General features: G+C 32.9%; 1 protein-coding gene across 3 annotated transcripts in view; it reads left to right on the plus strand.

Moving 5' to 3' along the window:
* The window catches only part of LOC116775877 (potassium voltage-gated channel protein Shal), a 48,084-nt gene extending 25,124 nt beyond the window's left edge, over positions 1 to 22,960 (plus strand). Inside the window, exons 2-6 of one of the 3 annotated variants that reach the window (XM_032668883.2) lie at positions 16,080 to 16,242; positions 16,340 to 16,528; positions 16,772 to 16,924; positions 18,080 to 18,193; positions 19,075 to 22,960. In XM_032668883.2, coding sequence (XP_032524774.1) covers positions 16,080 to 16,242; positions 16,340 to 16,528; positions 16,772 to 16,924; positions 18,080 to 18,193; positions 19,075 to 19,173 — 718 coding nt within the window. In that variant the 3' untranslated portion in view covers positions 19,174 to 22,960. Of the gene's footprint in view, positions 1 to 16,079; positions 16,243 to 16,339; positions 16,529 to 16,771; positions 16,925 to 17,216; positions 17,363 to 18,079; positions 18,194 to 19,074 lie in introns of those variants that run through there. The other 2 variants (XM_032668886.2, XM_061524317.1) reach the window with 2 other exon arrangements.
* The last annotated feature ends 376 nt before the right edge of the window (positions 22,961 to 23,336 follow it).

Consider the following 23,336-nt stretch of genomic DNA (forward strand, 5'->3'; position numbering starts at 1 on the left):
AGAATAAAAAAAAGGCAAAATAGTTTCAGCAAAATAATATTCTCGTTCTTAATTTAAAATACTTTTATATCATAATATTATTATCAATTATGATAAAGAACGAAAATAAGCATTGAATCATAATAGCTTTATATAGCTTTGTACGCTCGTTATTTGATATACATTTAAATTTAGAATTGTATATTTTAATCGCGAAAAATATATTAATTCATTAAATTTTATTAAATTATATTATAATATTATTATCAATTATGATAAAGAACGAAAATAAGCTCAGCCTTTCTATAGCTTTGTACGCTCGTTATTTGATATACATTTAAATTTAGAATTGCATAGTTAAATCGCGAAAAATATATTAATTCATTAAATTTATTAAATTAATAGCTTTTTTTATTATGATAATATTTATTTATAAATCTTTATGATAGTGGTTCGGTATGTTTTGTGTTAAAACAATTAAATATTACTCTTATACGATCGGAAATAACGTTTGTATTATAACATTTTATATCGTAAATTAGATTTTATAAGGTCGGCTCTCGAGATGACCCAGATTTTTTACTTTGACGTTAAATGAATGAACGAATGAAATATCTCAAAGTAGGTTAGTTTAAACTTTAATGTTTTCTCTGTAATCATCAAAGTTAAATATGCATTTATTATAATTAATAAGTCCCGGATGCTTAGCTCGCTTCAGCTCAGGTTTTTATATAACTATATTAATGAAATCTCTAAAACGGCAATGATTTTTTTTTTAAGTAATCTCTACTTATTCTTTAAATATAACATATTTAAGATGGTAGAGGTATATCTCGAACATGGGCTGGTTCGCCTGGAAGTATCACTCTCTCACAGAAGATCGGCGTGAATTTAGTGATACAGTTGTTTGCCATTTCCGTTTGTCCGCCCTCTTCTTTCCCTCTCCCACAATCAAGGTCGGCAACGCATCCGCAACATCACTTATGTGGTAGATGTCCATGGCCGATGGCGACTACCTCTCTCAGCTGAGTTTGCAACCGTTGCCATAAAAAAAATATGTATTTTTTCAGTAGATTATTATTATTAATATTTTTTGGACAAAACTATAGTCTAGTTTCTTTATATCCTAATACATTTTATACAAAATTATGTTTCTTGAGAATGACTGCCCCTATAGCTTTAATTTATTTAGATGATGTTAAAAAATAAAACAGTGTTCTTATTTATATATAAAACACAGAAGGTTATTTTGATTTACTTCTCTATTAATCATTCAGTAGCATTTGAGACGCTCGTGAAAAATTGCATTAACTCGATCCATCTTCCTCATATAACATTGCAGCGCAGTAAAAGTGTGTGCAACTTTAAAGGGGTTGCTCGTTTTATTTCGGTATGTTTTATAGCATTTTTATATTATATTTTCATTGTTTTATATGAAAGTGGATTGTGAAGTGATGTTTCTTAATAAACATGCATAGGTCATAAGTAAAATATTATTGAAAATTTGTCTAATTTGAATACTCTTGAGCAGTAGGTAACGGTTAATTAAATTTATTACATGGCGAGGTTTCCCATTACCGTAATCTAAAATAATTGTATATTTTTCAAAATTTTTAATACTTTTATTCACGACTTCCCCGGAGTATATTTGGATTGAGATCACAGTGGAGATACAATTTTTTATAAAAATAATATAAATGAAAACCTACTGACAGCGCCATCTATTGTCTACGTCACGTAATAATATACAAATAGGACGTGTCCATATACATACAAACATACCCATTTAAAACATAAGTAGGTTTTAATATATTATTAACGGAGCTATACGTCCCAGTACATTGACAATTTAAATATTAAAGGTATTTCGTGTGCAATTAAATGCAAGTGATAAAAGATGGCGTGCTGCCAGCAAGTCGCTAACAATCAGTTATGTGATATTGAACAGATAATTAGATACATTGAAAATATAGAATTAGAATAAATTAGACGGACGATTTAACATAACGTAATTTATGATATTAAGCCTTTGATACAAGCCTTTATTGTTGGCGTCCATTAACTGAGCCATGTTTAATATGATAAGAGTATTTTGTAATTGAGTGCTGATAAAATACAGCTTGTAGCAGTTGTTGGTTCACACGATATCGGTGTCTGATAGTCAATTATGATAATAAATGTACTGCTTGTTGCTTTAGGAACTGAATCGCATAACTCTACATAGCTGAATGTTCACATATACAGATGTGGTGATAGAAATTTCAGTTTTTTTTAGTTTTTTACAGCAGACATTCATTTAAGTTTATATTTTTACATAAATTTTTGATATTTTGAATGAAGCAGACGTCTTGGAAATACATAATTTCAAAAGTTACAATAAAATACGTTTGTTAATGTGATAACCGGAAAGAGATCTTAAGGTGGTAGAGCCTAGCTGTGGTCAAATTAGTGCAGCTCGAACATGGTCTGGCTCGACCGGGGAAGTACCGCCCTTTTAAAGAAGATCGGCGTGAAGCAGTCTTTAACGGCTGCGTTTCGACCGATGAGTGAGAGAGCCGGTTGCCCTTTCCTTTTACCCACCCTCTCCCTTTTCCCTTTTCCCAACCCTTTCTCTCCCTCTTCTCCAAATAAGAGTGGCAACGCATCTGCAAAATTATTTTGCGGATCTCCATGGTTGACGGTACTACCTCCATTAGGTAGGCCGTCTGCTCGTTTGCCCCCCTTTTTCATATAATAAAAATGAGAAAAAATTTATCGTTCATTTTGGAAAATAGTATTACAATGATTATAAATACAATGATTATAAACAATAAGCTTGGTTATATATTTTTTTCTAAATGTTTGAAAGTAATAATCGCAACTAATTGTTTGATAGAATAGATAAAGTACAAACATACATTTTCTCTGAGGGAAGCCAGTAACTATCAGACAAAGTCATACTATCAACCGGTTCGTTGGATTCCGGTGTGTGGTCTAATGATGCCGTCTGTAGGGTGATTCTGAACAGTGGCCTCATCATCAGAACCGAGTACGATTATTTCAGTGCGCCTGGGTGTGTATCTATATCTGAAATGAGATTTGCTCTCAATGTCTCCGTTATCTTGAACACCCCAAATTTTCTACCCTCTGAATGCTGGTGTACACAGGTGTGGACAAAAGTGCTTATGCCGGTGACTTCCTTTCACGCAGCAGTAACAATGAGAGAATTAGCTTATTTCATGATGTCAGTGATGATGCTCATGTGGCTCAAATTAGGTACCCTTCTGAAAAACTGATCTTTTTTTAGGAGACTTTAATGTCTAAGATCAAGACTAGCTAGTTTCATATAAGCTGACTGATCCTGCTGACAGAGACGCGCTGACTTTCACCTCGTAGACAGTATCTCCTAGCTGATAAAAAAAGTTACCAGGGCGAAAGACATGAATGACCATACAGCCAAATGCCTCAATCACCCGCTGGAAACATATCTAGACATATACTACGGAAGTCTCATCCCTATTGATTTGATCACTGTTTGGCTACGTTTGTATCGATATATATGATCTGCCTGATTATGAATATCAATGTAGGAGGCAAGTCAGCAGATTGAGATGTGATGTGACATTTCTTTGAATGTCATCCATATCGGCAGGTTTGTCTCCGTTTTGGATATTTGTTAAGGTTCGTGAACACTATTACTGATGGGATACGTACTGTAAAGCTATGAAACGTAAATTAAATGGATTCCATTTTCATTGTCTAGAAGACAATGAATGACAACGCGGATTTCACTGATATCATAAACAAAGTCTTTATTTATTCAAAGCACAGATCAGGATGTGTATAAATAGTGACGTTACATTTCGACTTTTCTTTGGTCATTGCTGATCATAATGTGGTCAAAGTATTGAAGGTAGGTAAATTACCCAGACACTCGATGTTCTATAGGATACACTTTGGAGAGTGTGTACAGGAAGTGCTCCCTTTATATCCAGCATTCTTTTTTTATCATTGGACAACCAGGCACGAAAGGCTATCATCTTTTCGGTGTAAACCCTCATATCCAGACAAGACCTTAAGTTTCTTTATACGAATTATTGGAAAGCATATTATTGGAACAGTTTTTCTGCGTCTGTTTCCTATTAATTACATTTTGGGTGTCTTCAAGGCTAGATATCATAGGCTCTCACTGGGATAGTTCGGTCACCACCTACGGCTGAATTTCCACCTACCAAGAGGTTGAAGGACAGTCAATCACTATCCAGTAGTAATAAAAATAAAATAAGTAAAATTCACCGAAACGAAATACACAAACATAATCTAAATGTTTTAAAGTTAGAGAAATTTTCTTCATATAAATTTTCATTTCAATGAACTAGAAAAATATATACTGGCAGATAAATAGTGTTTATATAAAAAAATATATAGGATATAAATAAAATGATAGATGTGTTCAGCTGAGCGCGCTTCACGGAACTATTGAATAGTTTTTAATTAATTTTTTTTTATAATCTATCTCTCATCTATATAATATATTCTGATATTTTCATTCAATATAAATATATGAAAGTGTATATATTTTTTACGATAACTTTATTAATATTTAAAAATGCGGACGAAGTCGCGAATTTGAGGTAGTGAATAAATAAAAATATCATGTACTATTCCTTCAACTCAATGTTTAGTAAAGTTTAAAAAAAAGTTGAAGGCTGTATTATTTAATTTAGGCTAAAACAGAATTTTTCATATTTACATTTTACCTTCCATTCATAATATCAGACAAAATTTTTCATTTATTCTTACAAATATATCTATATTTTTTGACGAATACTCGTTACTATTTAATTATATATCACGTTATATATCAATAAAATAGAATTAAAAAACTTAATACAGATAATAACGTTAAAAAAACACGTAACTCCCTTAATTATTATTACTATAAATGAAATAGCACTTCCATATCATACTCTTCTATTACCTAAATTCTGACCTTGAATGAATTTTCATATTTATTAAATGTAAATTGCATGCATATTAATATAAATGAATGTGTTATTTGCTTCGTATACAAACTTGGCCACCACCACATGGCGTCTCTGTACTAGCAAGGATGTTATTTAATGATCTATGTTATATCTAATAATAGTATAGTTGAAATTAGCACGTCTGTTTGTTACGGGAATATACAGAATACTATACTGATATATATATTTCTATTATATGTTAATCTTATATATAGAAATTGTTTGTATATACGCGCTAATCTCTCTAATTAAAAGGCCGATGTGTATAGTGCTTTCAGTGTTAGATATTCTATTTATTGTAGAAGGCTATAGAGTGTATGTTGCTAAGTTAATAACACTAGGAGATGTGCAGTAATTAAAAATGTTGCAGTAAAAGTTTAATTATAGTTTTTTGCAAGAGTTTCTATATTCTTATACAATATGAACCAAGTGTTAATTTTATCCTGCTTCTACATTATAGAATTAAATTCGTCGTTTTTATTTTATTCAAATTTTTGGCGTAAATTCTTCTACTATTTTGATATTCGGTCTGTGCATGTCTCTTAGATATATTAAAACAATTAAATTGCTTTGTAATTAATTATTTTCTAATTGTATACTGTATGCGACAATGATAGTTTTATTAACAACGTTCTTATTTTTCTCTAAGAAAATAATATTATAATATAGTTTGTAAGTCAAACTCACAACTTTATTTATGAAATTAAATATTTTCTTTGTCTCAATCTTTATGGACACGTGATAATTATTGGTAAACATAAAAAATCTATAACAAAAATTTCGAAAAAATATATAGCATTTTCTTGAATTTATTTCATTGCAGGAATCTGTTAGATAGTGACTGTCGATGTAGGTATTGATAATTTTTAAAAAGACCAAAATAAACTTATTTAGATATATTTGATTTAATTAAATTTTTGCTAAATAAATACCAATACAGCTCTTGTACAGCGCTTCAGCATCTTTAAAACATTTTCATACTTTATCGTGATGTAGACGTGGTGAAATAACGCAAAATTTTGATTAAAATATGTCCTATTTAATATTTAGGTCGGAAGCGGTGTATACGAAATTTGAAGGAATCGCAAACATTGCTTCGCTAGTTTTAAAAAGAGCACGTCTAAACGTTTAAAAAATTAATTTTCACTTTTACAGCGATGATGGAATTGTGTGCATTAATTTTGACAACCCGTTTATGAATCTCGCCTTTAATCTGAAAATATTTTTGGGATTTTTTCTATTCTTGGCGTTATAGATGGTGTTCGCAATTACTTTTTTGTTTTTATTCGGTTTAAAATATTGTAACAGGAGGATAAAATATCTAAAAATTCTGCCTGGATCCAGACTTACCTTTATTCTTAAGTGCCATTAAACGTTATCTTCCCCAGTTGTTCCTACTAGCCAATTAAAGCTCAACTATCGGACAACAATTAAAATAATTTTGGTATTGGTTAGATCAATCCATTAAAAGTTACAAATCAAAGAACCGATACTCTGAACACCCTGTATATTAAATTTTTGTTTTTAAATTGTCAGTGTCCCAAAAACCTCAGATGCTTTTGGGAATTTCTCGTCTGTTTAAGATATAAAAGCTGTCACAAATATTCATCATTGGCCAATACTTTTCCATCATGCTTATGTCCCTCGAGCATTCCATGTTACAAACGGTTGCTTGGTCTGAAGGGGCATTTAACGCTGCATTTTTATATCAGAGTACCCGCATTGCAGACAGCGAAAATCAATGTCACTCGAACGAAGCGTTGAAATGCATACGTAATAGATTAAGACCAAAATACGCCTTTAACTCAAACTATTTAGAGTCTAAATTGCGATTTCAGCGCTCAAGGTTTTGACATTTCAAAGAAAGCTGTTGCGAAATGAACAGCTGCCTCCTAGGAAACTATTAATCCAATCTTTATTATATATTTCTGCTGAGAGGAATTCGCATAATTTTACTATGAAATAAAATTTAATTACATACTAGCAAAAGGGTAAAGAAAGTGCATACTTTTTTCCTTTCCAACAATACAATGGCTTACTTCTGAGGAATGTTGCCAGTAATTTATTTTTGATTACTCTGAAACAAATCTAATACAATAATGCTCTAACCTTCTCCATGTGAGATGAGGCCTTTGTTCAGCGGTGGGCTCCGATAGGCTGATGATGATGATGAATATAATACATATTATAAGTTTGAGCACCTTAAATATATATTTATAGTAACCGCGTGTTGAGATTCATTACGTCACAAAAAAATAAATTCAGATATAGCTCAAGTGCTTCGATAAACATCAATTAGAAAATCATAGAATATAACCGATTAGTTTAATGGCCTGTCAATTTTGAAATACTTATGTCAATTTATTTGACGTAAAGATTTTACTAAACACAGTTATTTATAGGAACTTTATAGGAAAATAAATCCTTTAAACGAACTACTATGTTCCTGAATGCTTGGTATAACAATTGATAACTGTCTGCAGGAAAGGTATACTGGACAGTACAGCTTACAAAAGTGTAACTACTGAAATAAGATACATTTACTTTTCTAAACGAAAATTTGATATGATTATTCAAAAGAAACTATTAGTTATGATTTCTGAATCGATCATACATATATATTATGTCAATTTCCCCTTCTGTATATAACCGCTCAGTAGTTTAAATGAAAGTAACAAATAACCTCATAAAGAGAACCTTCGGTTAAGCTGCCAGTTATATTTAATTATTATCTTAATTTTGAGGGTTTTAAGTGAATGGGTGACGCTCGTTCGAACTGCGAACTATTAGTATTATAAATGAATGTTTGAAAATGAATAAAGCTAGCCGTTTAAAGTAGACTACCTCCAGTCTGTAGAGTTACTCACCAGTTAGTAAAAATTTTGCTTGTTATATTATACGTATCGATTTTCAAATGCTTTTTTTAAGTTGATGAAAATAATACTTATACGATATTGAAAATAGGAAATGACTAACACCTCGTCCGACAAAAAGTAAGATTGATGATAAATGTAAAGTTTCTAACAACTGGATATCGAAAAATTAATATGCCTTTGATATAATTATCGTTTGGAGATCACGGATAAATTTTATGTAAATGTATGTATATATATATACTGTGTATGAAATTAAATTAATTGCTGTCTGGTTGTACGTATGTACAAAATGACGCAAATGTTTACGCGTAAATCTAGATTCATCATTAAGAATTAATGAGGATTTGAAATGTTGATTTAATATTACAACATAAACAATATATATATATATATATATATATGTGTATATATAAACGTATATGTATATATATATCTGTTATGTTATGATTTTTATAAGTCGTGGTGGCCTGGAGGGCGCGGGTTCGAAAGCTGGCAAGTACCAATGTGATCTCTTCCGAATCATATGTGCTTTCTAAGAATATTTAGACACCACTGACGGACGGTCAAGGAAAACATCGTGAGGAAACCTGGTCTTATAATTTCGAATTATAAGATTGAAATCTCCAACCTGTCTTGAGCAAGCGTGGTAATTAATGCTCTAACCTTTTCCATGTGAGAAGAGGCCTTTGCTCAGCAGTGGGCTCCTATAGGCTGATGATGATGATGATGATGATATGATTTTTATTAAGTAACATCAAGTTTAAAATAAGTTCCAGCTTCAAAGCAGACATCTTTTCTTCTCGTCCTGTTTAATACGTATTCCTAAGTACTGCTTCTTGTTGGCAATATTGGTTCAAACTAATATCTTATCTATGGTTGAATTTATTAACGTTCCGTTTAATATTTCATATCGAACTATTGGTGGGTAGTTTTACAATTATTGCTTACATTTTATTATATCTGATTGGCTCCAAAGGTTACGCAAATCGAACCTATCTTTTTATCATTTACATCTGTATGTCTCTATGACTCTACATTTTAGAAATCAACGTTGATGATTATTTTTATATGCAAATGAGATATCCCAAGTCTAAGTCTCATTTGAATTAATTCAAATCAGTTCATTGTAATGACGATTTTGGGTTTTTTGAACCTGAAAACTGATTAAAAAAATCCTATAGTAATTATATGGAACCTTCGAATATGTTAGCTAATTCCTAAATAGTATAATACTAGTTGCTTCCACCGGTCTTACTCTCGCAGTTTCTGTTCCCGGGACTTCAATCTTTACTTGGCACGAAATTAAAAAATTACTATATAATTACTTGATGATTTCTTATCAATAACATCAAAATACCCATTATGTTATGTTGTTTGTTTTGTATCCCGATTGAAGACGGATTTTTTTATATTAAATTTGATGAACTGCTTATGGCTGGGGCCATTTGTATTTTTTCTTTTGTAATCATTTGTGTAGTGCCCCGATGATTTCCATTTACATATCATGGCAGGTGGCGCTGCAGTCGTTACCTAGTTTATTTAGAATTCAAAAGCTGGAACGTAGGTGGTTATGTGCATTGTTTTAACACGACTTATAAACTGCTCTCAGAGTACAATTCCGTTCACGCGGACGGAGCCGCGGTCATAAACTGGTGTACATTACGTTCATGTTCAACATTAAACAGACTCACGCTGGGATATATAAAATATGTTTAATTAAATAATTTATTTACGATATCAGATCTTATATATTATGTTGTGGTTATACAATTTGATAAATTTAGGCGCTAAATAGTTTTCTTGCTAAATTTAGGTACAATTTGGGGCGAGTCAACATAGACGTTGTATTGGATCATGAAAAGAAGATCGTTAATTATTTATTAGTAAGACTTTATCGTGTTTTTTCCTGTTTAATATATAACCGTTTTGTGATAGAACTTTTTAGACTAAAATATCAACTAGTACTTATAAAATAATATAAAAAAAATTATATTGGAAATGGGTTTATTTGCGTTTTAGTTATAGACTAACCTCACTCTTTATTAATTTTTAACTGTGTGTAAATATTTCATAGTATGAAGTAATTTTTTCTCTATCAACGACTTTTTAAGGTTGCAAAATTATTTGCGCTTCCTACTATATATGAAATAGAAATTGATGTTATATATTCAAGTCTGTAATATATGTGAAAGAAATTCGTGTCAGTTACACTATTTATAACTCAAAACGGCTTTACGGGTATTCTGAAAATTGGTGGAGAGATAGCTTAGAACCAGGGAAAGGACATGGGATAATTTCCATGCAAAAAATTTATAAATTCCAAAATCTTATACTGCCTTTAAGACTAATAGAGTTCGCCCGGTCAGCTATACATTTCTAATTTTGTAAGCAACGCAGACGAAGTCACGGGCAAAAACAAGTCTGTAATAAATTGAACATTTAAATCCATACTGATGTTTTAACTTTGTTCGAACAAAATAAAAAACGAAGAAAAGGTCAAGAGATTTCAGTGCAATAGTTTTATTTTAATAAAAAACTTTTGTCTCCACTTTTAATGCTGATCTATAAAAGAATCGGATTCAAAAGAGCTCTTCTTTCTGAGACTTAAAACTTTCACAAAGGAAATGTGTTTGTTTTTGAACTGTGAAGATAATTTTCAATATCCGTATACCCTCGGGCTATAACTATCACACGTAAATCTTAACGCAGCTGAATATAAATGTCACGTAAATCACGGTTTTGTGAACGTCAACGGTTATCGTAAATTTATACGTATTTACGTTAGAATAATAAACAATAGTTGGCGTCCCGACTTTACAGCTTTACGATACATAATATTTAAAGTCCAGTGAGACATTTATTGTGTGTTTCCACTTAGAGACATATTGTTTCAATTATATATATAAAATATAGTAACATATATATATGACTTTTTAGTAATAGTTATTCTATGATACTTGTAACAGGGAATTGGAACTACGAATTAATATTGATTATATTATACTAAGATCAATGGTTTAGCTTGTTGTAATGCGTTATACATTTATACATTATATTAATAACTATTTCTGTATAGTTAATTTTTCCTTTCATACTTTATGGCAGTTTATGTATATGTTTATTTTCAGCCAATGTATAATTGACTTACTTACTTCGATTGTATGGATATTATACTTATAATTTATCATCAATGCAAATATATAATGATGGATAAAGAGCTGTAGAAATGTGAGTCAAAGATAAGTTTTATACTTACTGTATAGTTAACTAGAGTTTTTGGATATGAATTATACAGTTACAGACGAAGCCGTATGAAACAGCTAGTGTTTGTGTACAAAGAATAGACCGCTCCAGAATAAACCTGGAACACAATAACAAGATTGTTTCTATTGGCTCCAGATTATTAAGATCTGGTACAAACGCAGTTTATTTTTTTAAACTTTTCTTTTTCCACCTCGCTTCTGGAGGGTCGCCAGTCACCTGACCACAATGAAATGAATTAACGACTTGGAAAAAGAGTTCGCGTGTTATTCCGTAACGAACATGTAAACAAATATAGGTTAGAGCGAATATGTTTAGTTGATAAATATATATAAAAAAATCTGTTAGTATATATTAAAAAAATAATTACAATGCGACAAATATATAGATATATATGTATGAATTATTTATTATAATTACGTTACGTTACGTATGAAGATCTCGGAGGGTAATGTATGGAGTTGTTTACGGAATGTAAAATCCGAGTCTTAATGTAAACAAGTGTGGGTGTTAGTTAAATCTTGTGTAAAATGAAATTAATATTGAGAGAGCAGTGTCAGAGAAAATTGTCGGTTTTATTACATCATGACGTGAGTTGAATTTGTTCTTAAATTTATGTTTCCATTCAGGAAATTATTATCAGTTCTTTTTTAAAATATTATTCATAACAATTTTTATCAAAACATACTTTTGTATTAGTCTAAAAAATATATTAATTTAAGCTAACGCTTTCATTCATTTATGTTATATATATAAGAAATCAATTTAAAAACATATGAAGGATTTATTTTTCGTATTATACTACGCGTGTTTTATTATTTTAAAAAACTACATCTGGTTACTCACATCTCGGACGACCTGGTCCGCCCGTGATCACGGTTGCTGCAAAGTAACCGAAACGTCGGGTGTATGTGACTTAGAAAGTTACATTGTTTTAGGTGCCTATGATTCATAGCGTGATTATTTTCAATCAATTGAATCAATGAAATCAATCAACATTATGGTAATATTGTGTGAATGAAGCTAAGATATAATCCGCTGTACAGATGTACACTGCATATAAGTATTAAAAAGGTTGATTCTAAAGAAATTGTCATTGTTACGTTGTGCTTAAAAATCAAATTTTATATAAAATCATATTAATATAACGTATTTACATACAAAAGGTTTACGCACTACGTATGAGAGCTCGTTTGGTGTGCTTTACGCTGAAACAGTAACTTTGGAGCGCTTTCAAGCGCTCTCGAGCGCTGTAGAGCGCTCACGACTGTATCGCATTTAATTAACTTTACATGATGCGTTTGATACTAAAGATATATTCATATTACATTCTATATAAAATACATTTACATTGTTTAATACACGTATGCTTAAGGTGGGGAAAAAAGTTTTAAGAGAGCGGTTTTTTAATCATTCCCTCTTAAAAACCTAGTCTGACTTAATATTTCTAAGACTAAACGTATTATAACTTGCGTTAAAATAATATAGAAAGTGCCTCGACTTAGACTTCTTCCTCGCATACGGACGAAGCATTACCTTTCTTCTTCCTCACGTCACCATCAAGGGACTGGAACAGTTAGTCTGCGTCTGTGTTCCCTACTTGTAACTATTTGTAGGTTTTCAAGAAGAGAGGGCCTTATTCCTTCTTGGGTGAATACGAGCCAAACGCTGTCTAGTTTTATTTTTAAATAAAGGACATTTGTGTACCCACAAAAATAATGTCGGACTATTGGAAGTCAAAGTGCTCCCGAACTAAGTAAAATTTATGAAGGACATTCAAAAACAAAAGTCATGTGAGACAATTCATGGGGTATGAACAAAACCTCGACCTGTTTTGAATAGTAGTATTCAGTACTAGGGCACGGCTTCTGTTCTTCGTTATTGACGGTCGTTTTAAACCATTTTATAAAAAAAAAATAAAAATCTCCAACAAGCCCTAGAGATTCGCAACAATAATTGAGATAATCTTGATGAGACTAAATACTAAAATCAATATTTTGTGTTGAATGCTATCAAAAAATGCCAATCAACGTATTGCCATGCCATTCAAAAAGTGCCACAAATACGAGCTGGACGATTTCATTTACTCTAACTGCTTCGATTATAATAATAATATTTATCTTTACTTCATATTAAAATTAAAATATGTCAAAACGTAAATAACATCTTTAATGGTATTTATAACTACGTTATACTTAAAGCCATAGATAAAAATGAATTTAGTAAAGCCATAGATAAAAATTATTTAGTTATTTATGAGCTACGATTTTCTTGTGTTAAATTAGTGACTTAATTATTATTTTTTGACTGTGTAGATAGTAATGTTTGATTCATTCTCTCGTCTCATTATTATCATAAAATAAATTAAATCAATTGATAACGTACCTCTAGACTAGCGACCTTAGTTCATGAAAATTCAAGAAGCGATTTATAAACAGTAAATAGTTGATGAGATGGTCTCTAATAACAATGTAGGGAGATAAGGGAAATTGAATCTTGATGCAATCAGGGAAGGTCCATGTTGAGTTTGGTCCAAAGTCACGTAGCTAATTTTATGTCAGGAAGTACGTTTCCGAGATGTTAAAAGACTTTTTGTTTGTAAACTTTTAGTCTTTCTTGTTAGTTTCCATCTAATTCTGGATTTGCAATTACAGCTAATAATAATATTAGATATAGCGATTAGGGTGGTTTTGCTCTAATTAAAATTGTTTTTGGTTGCTGTTTATGAAAAAAATATAATGTGTCATAATAACGTACAAAAATTTCGTTTCCACGGTTTTAATGTAAGCTAGAAAATTTTATTTTAACCCTAGGTTCCAGAACCGGCTACACACGGGCTCTTTACAAAAAATATAAAATAGCCTATTTAATTTTGAGAATTATTAAACTTATATTTTGATAACTTTCAAATGGTACGCCTGATTTAAATGGTTTAAAAACTTAAAATTTCACTATATATAGTTCACAGATACTGATGTAGGCTTGAAAACAACGTAATTCATTTTGATAAAATTTAATGCGGTCTTTATGTAAATAGCCCTCCAATAAACGCTTTAGGAATGCCAATTTTTAAAAATTGTAAAATGGATATAGTATGTTATTCTTAAAGTATAGACGTATATCACCGCGGACTTTTCTGTAGACCTATATAAGATACACAATTCCACCATATATTATTTTGTTACATCTCAAAGACTTTACGCATCGTTTTCGTTAAAAGCTCTCAGACGGCTCATATTTTCCCGGCATCTTAAACAAATATCGTTAATGTACACGCAAGTAAATACAAAAACTTAACAAATTATACACTAAAACCTTCCTCGAGAATCTCGCTATCGACTGGTGTAAACTAAGTTTATCGCGAACAGACAGGCAGACAGACAGATAGACGCGACGAGGGACTTTGTTTTGTAATATGTACTGGTTATGTGTAGTATGGGGTTTTCCAATAGGGACGCTTGAACTTTGACAGCTGATTGCGGCCATGTTGTTTGAGTGACAGCTGTCAAATGCAGTGTGTTATATTCATTCCGTCCTCCCAAACCACCATGGCAGGTTACAGTGTCGAGCAGCACGTGCAAATCATAAAATTGTTTTATGAAAATGGGTCTTCAGTTCGAGCAACGTTCCGCGCACTTCGCCCGTTTTACGGTCGCGATGATCGTCCTGCCGAGTCGACTTTCCGTCGATTGGTGGACAAATTCGAGTCAACCGGGTCAGTTAACAATCAGCCGGTTCCCGTGCGTCAACGTAACGCGAGATCTGCCGAGAATATCGCCGCTGTGCGCGACAGTGTCCTCGAAAACCCGCGGCAGTCAATTCCGCGTCGCGCACAGGAACTCGGCCTTTCGCAGACGACAACTTGGCGAATTTTGCGTTGTGACTTGAGCCTGCACCCGTACAAGATCCAGCTGACCCAAGAGCTCAAGGTTAATGACCATAGACAGCGCCGTGTGTTCGCTGACTGGGCATTAGAGCAGTTGGAAGTTGACGCCGATTTTGGCAAAAAAATCATCTTCAGCGACGAGGCGCATTTTTGGATGAATGGCTATGTCAACAAGCAAAATTGCCGTATTTGGGACGAGACCAATCCACACGAGGTTCACCAAGTGGCAATGCACCCGCAGAAAGTGACTGTTTGGTGCGGATTTTGGGCCGGAGGCGTGATTGGTCCGTATTTTTTCGAAAACGATAATGGTGTGGCCGTCACCGTCAATGGTGAGCGATACCGGTCGATGATAACCAACTTCTTTTGGCCTGAAATCGAGAATATGGATCTGGACAACATGTGGTTTCAACAGGACGGCGCTACGTGCCACACAGCACACGCTACGATGGAAGTTCTGCACGAGCAATTTCTGGACATGGTCATCTCGCGCGGAGGCGACGTGAACTGGCCACCGAGATCGTGCGATTTGACCCCGCTGGACTTTTTCTTGTGGGGTTTTCTTAAGTCGCAGGTCTATGCCAACAAGCCGCAAACCACCGATGCCCTCAAAGTCAACATACGAAACGCCATCGATCAAATACAGCCCGATTTGTGCGCCAGAGTCATCGAAAATTGGACCTTTCGTGTGCGCGCCACCAACCGAAGCCGTGGCGGTCATTTGAATGATGTCATATTCCATACATAATGGGGTCGATAGACCTTCCAAATAAAAAAAAATTTCGCAAATATCTTTCCTACATGTATTTTTTTTTGCATTTCAAAGATCAAGCGCCCTTAATGGAAAACCCTATATATATATATATAAACAAATGTACTTTTATTTCCATGAATGTAACACTTACATTAATTTGAAAGAAGAGTGGTCTGGATTTATTTATATTAATTCACTTTGATGATAGGTTTTTAAATTTCATTACCAATTAAAAATGTTGACACCACCTCCATTATTGTTTTATTTTTAGTATGAAAAGTAATCTACATATGTAACCAGTTATCTTCTTTCCATAGTTATGGTGACATGGTGCCCGGTACCATCGCTGGTAAAATAGTTGGTGGTGTGTGCTCCTTGTCTGGTGTGCTGGTGATCGCTCTGCCCGTACCAGTCATCGTCTCCAACTTCTCCAGGATCTACCACCAGAACCAGCGAGCTGATAAAAGGAAGGCTCAGAGGGTGGGTTTAAATAAATAAAATACTGTTTCTGCAGATAGGCTTCTTTTTCGCTTGTATTGAATGTAAAACTGATGACATTATGAATGAAATATTTCAGAAAGCTCGTCTCGCTCGCATCCGCATCGCTAAGGCTTCCTCAGGGGCTGCATTCGTTTCCAAGAAGAAGGCAGCAGAGGCTCGACTGGCTGCTCAGGAGTCCGGGGTGGAGCTGGACGATGCTGGCAGAGATGAAGACATCTTTGAATTGCAACATCACCATCTGTTGCGATGCTTGGAGCGTACTACGGTAATGAATATTATTTAGGACCTCACTTACTGTTATTGTTTGACAGTTCCACTGAAAATTGTCAAATATTGATTTTTTTATGATGGTATTTTTCCAATCAAAACAAAACTAGATATGTAGAAGCCAGCAAAAGAGAGTGATAATACTTCATAAAGACTGCATGCAATCATTTGATCAGTATACAGGAAGTTATATAATGGGATGGATGAAAGAAAACCTTTTAGTCAGTTTAGATGTTTGCAGGACAGGGAGTTTGTTGAGATGGAGAATCCCTACAATGGTGCTGCCAAGCGGCCCGGCTCGCCGTCCCCACTAGCCTCGCCCGCACACTCGGGTCGTGCCCCGGCGTTGCTCGCTTGCTGTGCGCGATGTGGTTGTTGCCCGCAGAAGTATCAGGTAAATATTGTATAACATGGTACCACGCTAATTGTTTCATGGTTTCCATAGGTATGTGTCATTTATATCAGGGATCATGCCGCATAACTTTGAGGGTTTAAATGGATCAGGCAAGACATAATCCGCACTTTCTCTTAGTCCAAGACGATATTTCGTTAATCTATGAAGATAATTCTTTCATAAAACTACTCCTGCTTATGACATTTTGTTTGAGACTATGTTAATATCTTTAATAATTACTCAGTCACATATAAACATAGCCTGTTACATGAACAAACACTTTTCACAACAGAAGCGCCGTCGTTCCGTACGATGCGTCAGTCCGATCGGCTTCGTCTCGTGCCCGCGTCGTGAGGTACAAAAAGCACTAAGCACGCGTTTATGTCTTACCAATTACGTATAAAAATAAAGTTATTTCTATGGCCAAAAAAAAATAAATAAAGTATGAGACAAAAGTGTGCTTGTATAAGAATAAATACCCAAAAAATAACGACAATGATGGATATTGACAAATGTATGCGTAAAACCATATATTACGTTTAAAAAATACACCAACGATTGTGGTGAGAACCATTACCAATCTATTCTTACTATTAGGTAGTGAGATAAATGATGATTCTCATTCAGTAATATCTTTATTCCCAACACAAACAAGTGACAAGTTCATAAACACGATTGGCCATAGAATTTTTTAAAGTGCAATACGTAATTTGGCCCGTCGCTTGTGTGCTACACCTCAGTGTTTGTTCCCCGAGTGCTTTACGAGATGTCAAAGAATGCTTCCGCCTGTCTTGTTCATTACATAAAGCTATGTGTATGCTAAGTCCTGCTCGACCCGATGGCTCTAGCCACAAAATAAACATCAAGTGGAAGGCTTGCGAGGAACCCAAATAATATCGATAAGAGTTTACAATCACTTACACACGGGACGAAGTATTGTTAATTTAATATTTATGTATTTTATTTGATAACGGTAAGTGTTCTTATGTATGTATTGTATCAATATGTTCTTTAAGTTATCATATATTTTATATTAGTTTATTATAAGTAGTTTTGTTTTATTGTTTCCGTATGGCGTCAGCTTTTATTTTATATTTTTTGGATATAACACAACACACGATTCACAATACATCTCAGTGGTCGATTGGCACACAGGTCCTGATATTAGACTCAAGTAGGAAGCGTACACGCGGCACTCGGCGGTACACTGCGACCTCCAGACCTTCGGATACCTCGGTCTCAGCAGCCCCTAGCGAAGAACCTTTACCAGTATGTCCTTATGTTACCAACCAGTGATGGCTTCGCAGGTTGTCACTGTCTGGTGAAGTGGATGGAGGCTTTCAATGTCTGCAGGGTGTTGGCTGGTTGTCGCTTTGTGGTTATATATAATATATGTTATGTTTAAATATTATCAATGTATATTTTGAGGCTTTCGCTGTGATGCTGTTGTCGTAAATGTATGTTATTTAAATGGGTTATATATATATCATGTGTTCGTTTATATTTAATGAGATATATTGTTAATAAATCGCATTATTATTTTATTTTATATCACATATATAATGTTAATGTTGATAGTAATGCGATTTTATATAAGTAGATCCACGAGTGTTGTAACCGGGTGTCGTAGTTAGTAGCTGATACGAATGATTTCTGTACTAATGATGCAGTTGCCAACACACTGCACACATTACTGGTTCATTGTGACACTTGAGATGTGAACAATAAAGATATATTACTGATTGAATCTGATATAATTCATATATATATAGCGGTAACCTTTCTCAGGACAGACAGTCAACTAAACTTATGATTCTTGAACACTATCACATACATAAATACACTACTGGGTCTACATACAATGTAACTTCCTTTAGGCATGCTTCAGCACCAACCTACACTCGTATTGTAAAAGCTCACTTTTTTTTATTGGCATTTATAACCGTATGCTCTCTAAGAAACCCGTTCCTTTTTTTTAATTACGGCATTTATGCTTTTTTGTCGTTCTTTAAACATTATCAGATATTTTTTATATATCACAATCCACACGAACCTAGAATCCATTCAATTAAAATAACTTTATACATAAATATTTTTTGTTGTTTTCTCATTTATAGCAATATAGTAATATATATAATTTATACTTGCAGCAAGCCTGCGGCAAATACATTCCGGCGGGCAGCACTGTTCAAGGGAACCAGACTGGCGTTGCAATGGATGGTACTTATCTCGTCGAAGCGTCTTTCTAGGACACAGCATCCGCTCACGTTGAGAGCTATGTGTGATAGGACATGAGTGTACGCACACGAAGTATTCCAGAGACATTTGCTATGAAAAACCAATTATTAGAATATGTCGAAAGTTAACACGATACTGCCTAATAGAACGTTCGCGTATTGTTTTGTAATGGTGACCTTGATATCTTAATGCACAACTTCTAAGCACATAAAGTTGATAAAATATTGCTGTCTGAACAATTTTTTGGGCAAATGATCAAATATTTATCACATAAGTAATGTAGATCGATATTTATAGGTAATAAATAGAAGTGGTCGCTTGATATCCCGTGTGGATTAAGCTAGACATGTACGTTAAGCCTAAACGAAGCCTGTCTTACAATTATTTTGAGGTCCCTATTGCAAAATATTTGTATCTCATCAACGAATAATTTTATTCGTATGGATACAGTATTATTAAGATTTTTAATGTTGTTCGATTAATGTAATCTCGCCTCAATGAGGCTTTATCGATTTTCCGCTTCTGAAAATCGTTAGAAAAGACAAGACCTTTTGGAATTCACTCTAGTCAATAGTCGAAATCATATCAGTAACTGAATAACTCGTAGCTATCACTGAAATGAAGTATCTTTCAGTCCACTAGGTCACTAGTGCCTTCGAATCCATAAATAATATATATTAACATAGAAATTGTTACTCTGTGTTAGTGAATCGTAGAAATAGATAGATTCTTGAAATGTTAATGTATAACATCAGTGATGCGGTAAAATACTGATATTAATGAGAAAAATATTAAAACTTACAATAAATATATATATATATATTATATCCCGTGTTTACGTGTCACTGATTTTGTACGTGTAATTCGACTTATCTCATAGCAGTGAGTTAAAAAGGGCAATGAATAAGATGCAATGAAATTACCCGTGGATATAGTCTAGCCCAGTTTTAAATAATTCTAGTTATCAATGTCTTATGATCGCAATATATAAATAATGTTATGTATAGATAGATGAATTTATGCGGTTAGTTTTATTTAATGTTAAACGTTTTAATAGATTGTAAGCGATCTAGCGGGTCTCTTGAATCGGAAACATGTTCAGCGTTCCTCCGTTACATGGACAATCGACGGTTCTTATTAGCATTGTGTTTCTGAACGATATAGTATATAAATAGTTAAATTATTGTAATCTAGATAATATATTTATTTAGTAGTTATTTGTATAAATCGGATTCGATGTTAATATTGTGTCTCTTCCAAAATATTGCCATTTCTATTTAAAATGTAATATTCAACAATAACTTTGGTGATTATATTAATATAAAGATAATTCGTAAAGTTTAATCTAATAAAAATTAAAAAAAAAATATTTGCAAGTCTTTGAGATTTGTTGAATCTTAGTGTAAATGATATTATAAAAAATTATCTCGTAAGTTAGTACTTTGAACCACGTTTTAGGACCATTCGTTATTGCTTTTACTGTGAGTTTAAATCGACAGACTAAGGACGGGTAGTTTTCAGTTACTTACTGATAGTATCAACGTTGCTAGATATATGAATGATATACTGTAAACCAACCGTATTTAGTTTCAGGATTTAAACTCGCATTAAGAGTGTCGGATACTTTTGTTATATGTGAAACTATGAGTTAAATTTTAAATCGCCACAGACACACACAATAAGTAAGACGCGTTGCCGATGTAATGTTTAAACAATCGCTAATCTTAATGAATAAAGGATATATATCCATTATTTTTCTTGCTTCGTTGTTTACCTTAAAGGTAAATATTCGTAATCTCCAAGTGGAATATCTTTTGTTCATAATTTAATTGTTACTATATATATGTAAATCTTCTCATTCTTCATCCGTATCTTTCATTGCAATTCTATGCGTGAAAATTGCTTGTTCATGAATGCTATAAATAATTTTTCATACGTTTATATTATAAGGAGATTTTTTTTAGATGAACATGGGCGAACCATGTCCATGTTATGATATTAACGATAAGATCTTCTCGAAACGTTTTCTCCCTGTGATTCTATGGCTGTTTTAATATGTTACGTAATAATTATGTATTTAGTTGTGCCCCTTTTTTTGTTCCGTTGACGTACGTGGCCTATACTACCTCCTGATTCACGTTCAGTTTCTGTAAATAATCATAATAAATTATTTTTTCATTGTAATATTATTGTTAATGTAAATGTATGTGACACCAAATCGTTTGCCAAAGTCCTATGCATAGAAACGCATTTATTGGCGATGTCCGATCAGAGTGACTCATGTTCGTTAGGGGGGAATTGTAATCGTTTGTAAAATATGAATTTCTATGTGTAATTTAAAATAAAACTGAATTCAATTTCTATAGATTAATGAAGTTATATTCGTAAAATGTAATTTAGAATAATTTAATGTCGACAGATATCAAGTTTATTTAGATGGTTGGTGATTTTAATGTACGCGACGTATTGCATGGCGCATGTGATTGGAACTAACAGATTTTGGAAATTAAATAGTTTTGGGGGCATATCTATTTGTGGTTTGTACCCGGAAATGTTTTTCTGTTCACACTTTACGAATTTGTGTAATGTTTAGATTGAAAATTTACTATTGAAAGACAATATGTCGTGTGGAGTGTAAATTGTGTCGGACCAATCTGACGGTCCTGCATAGTGTCCGTAGTGTGATGTGATTTTTAGAAAATATATTATAAGTTTACGAACGGGGTTCACACTTGACACTGCTCGCATCACGAATATTTTGGGTTCAATGTATTCATGACAACATCTAAGAATAAGTTAGTGGAATGGAACAGAGGAAAAAGTTGATAATTCATACAGGCTTTTGCAATTTTTTTTTGTAATTTTCAGTTTTGATAAACGAAAAAAAAATTGTTAGAAAGACTAAAGAGGTTTATTTTCTTTTTGTCATTGATTACGAAAACTAAATGTGTTTTTAATTTCTTTGTTTGTTTTAAAATTTGGTGTTAAGAGTTATTAACATCGGATGCAAAAGAGTTGTATGTTTGTTTGTGGCCTCGTAACTCTCAAATGGATCTACCTATTTTGATGCAGTTTTTTCATATCGGAGCCAGTTTCCTTGCAGTGGTTTTAGGTATGTTTAATTAACATCAGCTCAGCGGTGTAAGAGTAACCCTATCCAAGGATAACTTGATTACGCGGCTCTCTTTGTAATTAATACATAGGGTCGATTTTATTGGATTTAATGTCACGTTTTTTATGCCACAGATTATATAAATAATACGAGTACATAATATAAACGTTAGTGCCAACTGTAAAATAGTTAAAACAAGCAGTGTCAGGTGCGAAACTTGAATTATAAATATAACATTATATTATGTTTTAATGAGCTTACAATTATAATACTGATAGGAAATAGTTGAGGTTTTACTATGATTTTAAGAGATATATCAAATATTGTATTAAAAAAAGAATTATCGGTTACACTACCACAAGAATGCACGGTCAAATAAAATATTGAGAACGTGATCGTACTCACGTAAGTTTATAAGTAATTACTGGCAGTCCTTAATTAGTTTAACGACGCGAACTTGTAGTACGGATAAAGTTTTTTCTGACAAAGATAGCTGTTAAATATTCAATAAAAACTATAATACATTCAGTATAACGTTATCCGAAACTCATAGTAGGTATATATACATATATATATATTAAAGAATTTATTATAATTGTAAGCTAAAACACATCTTTATGAAACTAAAGCTTAGTAATTCTTTGTTAATATGAAATGAAAGGAAATAAAATTAATTGTATATAACAGATTCTTATTTATATTTATATACATATATTTATTATTATATATATTTCTCCCCAAGAATAATTTGTTATAAAGAAGAATTCAATTTATCTGATGAAAGGACATGAGATAAGATGAGATGAGATCAGATGATATGACATGAAAGGACATGAGATAAGATGAGATGAGATGAGATGAGATGAGATGATGACTGAGCGTTTCATGTTTTTCAACCATAGTTCTACGCAGACGATGTTATCAATGTAGCTTTATACCTAGGTTTCAGTGGCATCATTCTATTTCAGTGTAAAAAAAATGTGTAAATATGAGTAAATTTGAGTAATATTTTTTCACACTAGTGAGTCTCCTGACCTTTTACAGTTTTTGACGTTAGCTTTT

Source organism: Danaus plexippus, chromosome 24 (genome assembly GCF_018135715.1).
Source record: "Danaus plexippus chromosome 24, MEX_DaPlex, whole genome shotgun sequence".
Lineage (NCBI taxonomy): Eukaryota > Metazoa > Arthropoda > Insecta > Lepidoptera > Nymphalidae > Danaus > Danaus plexippus.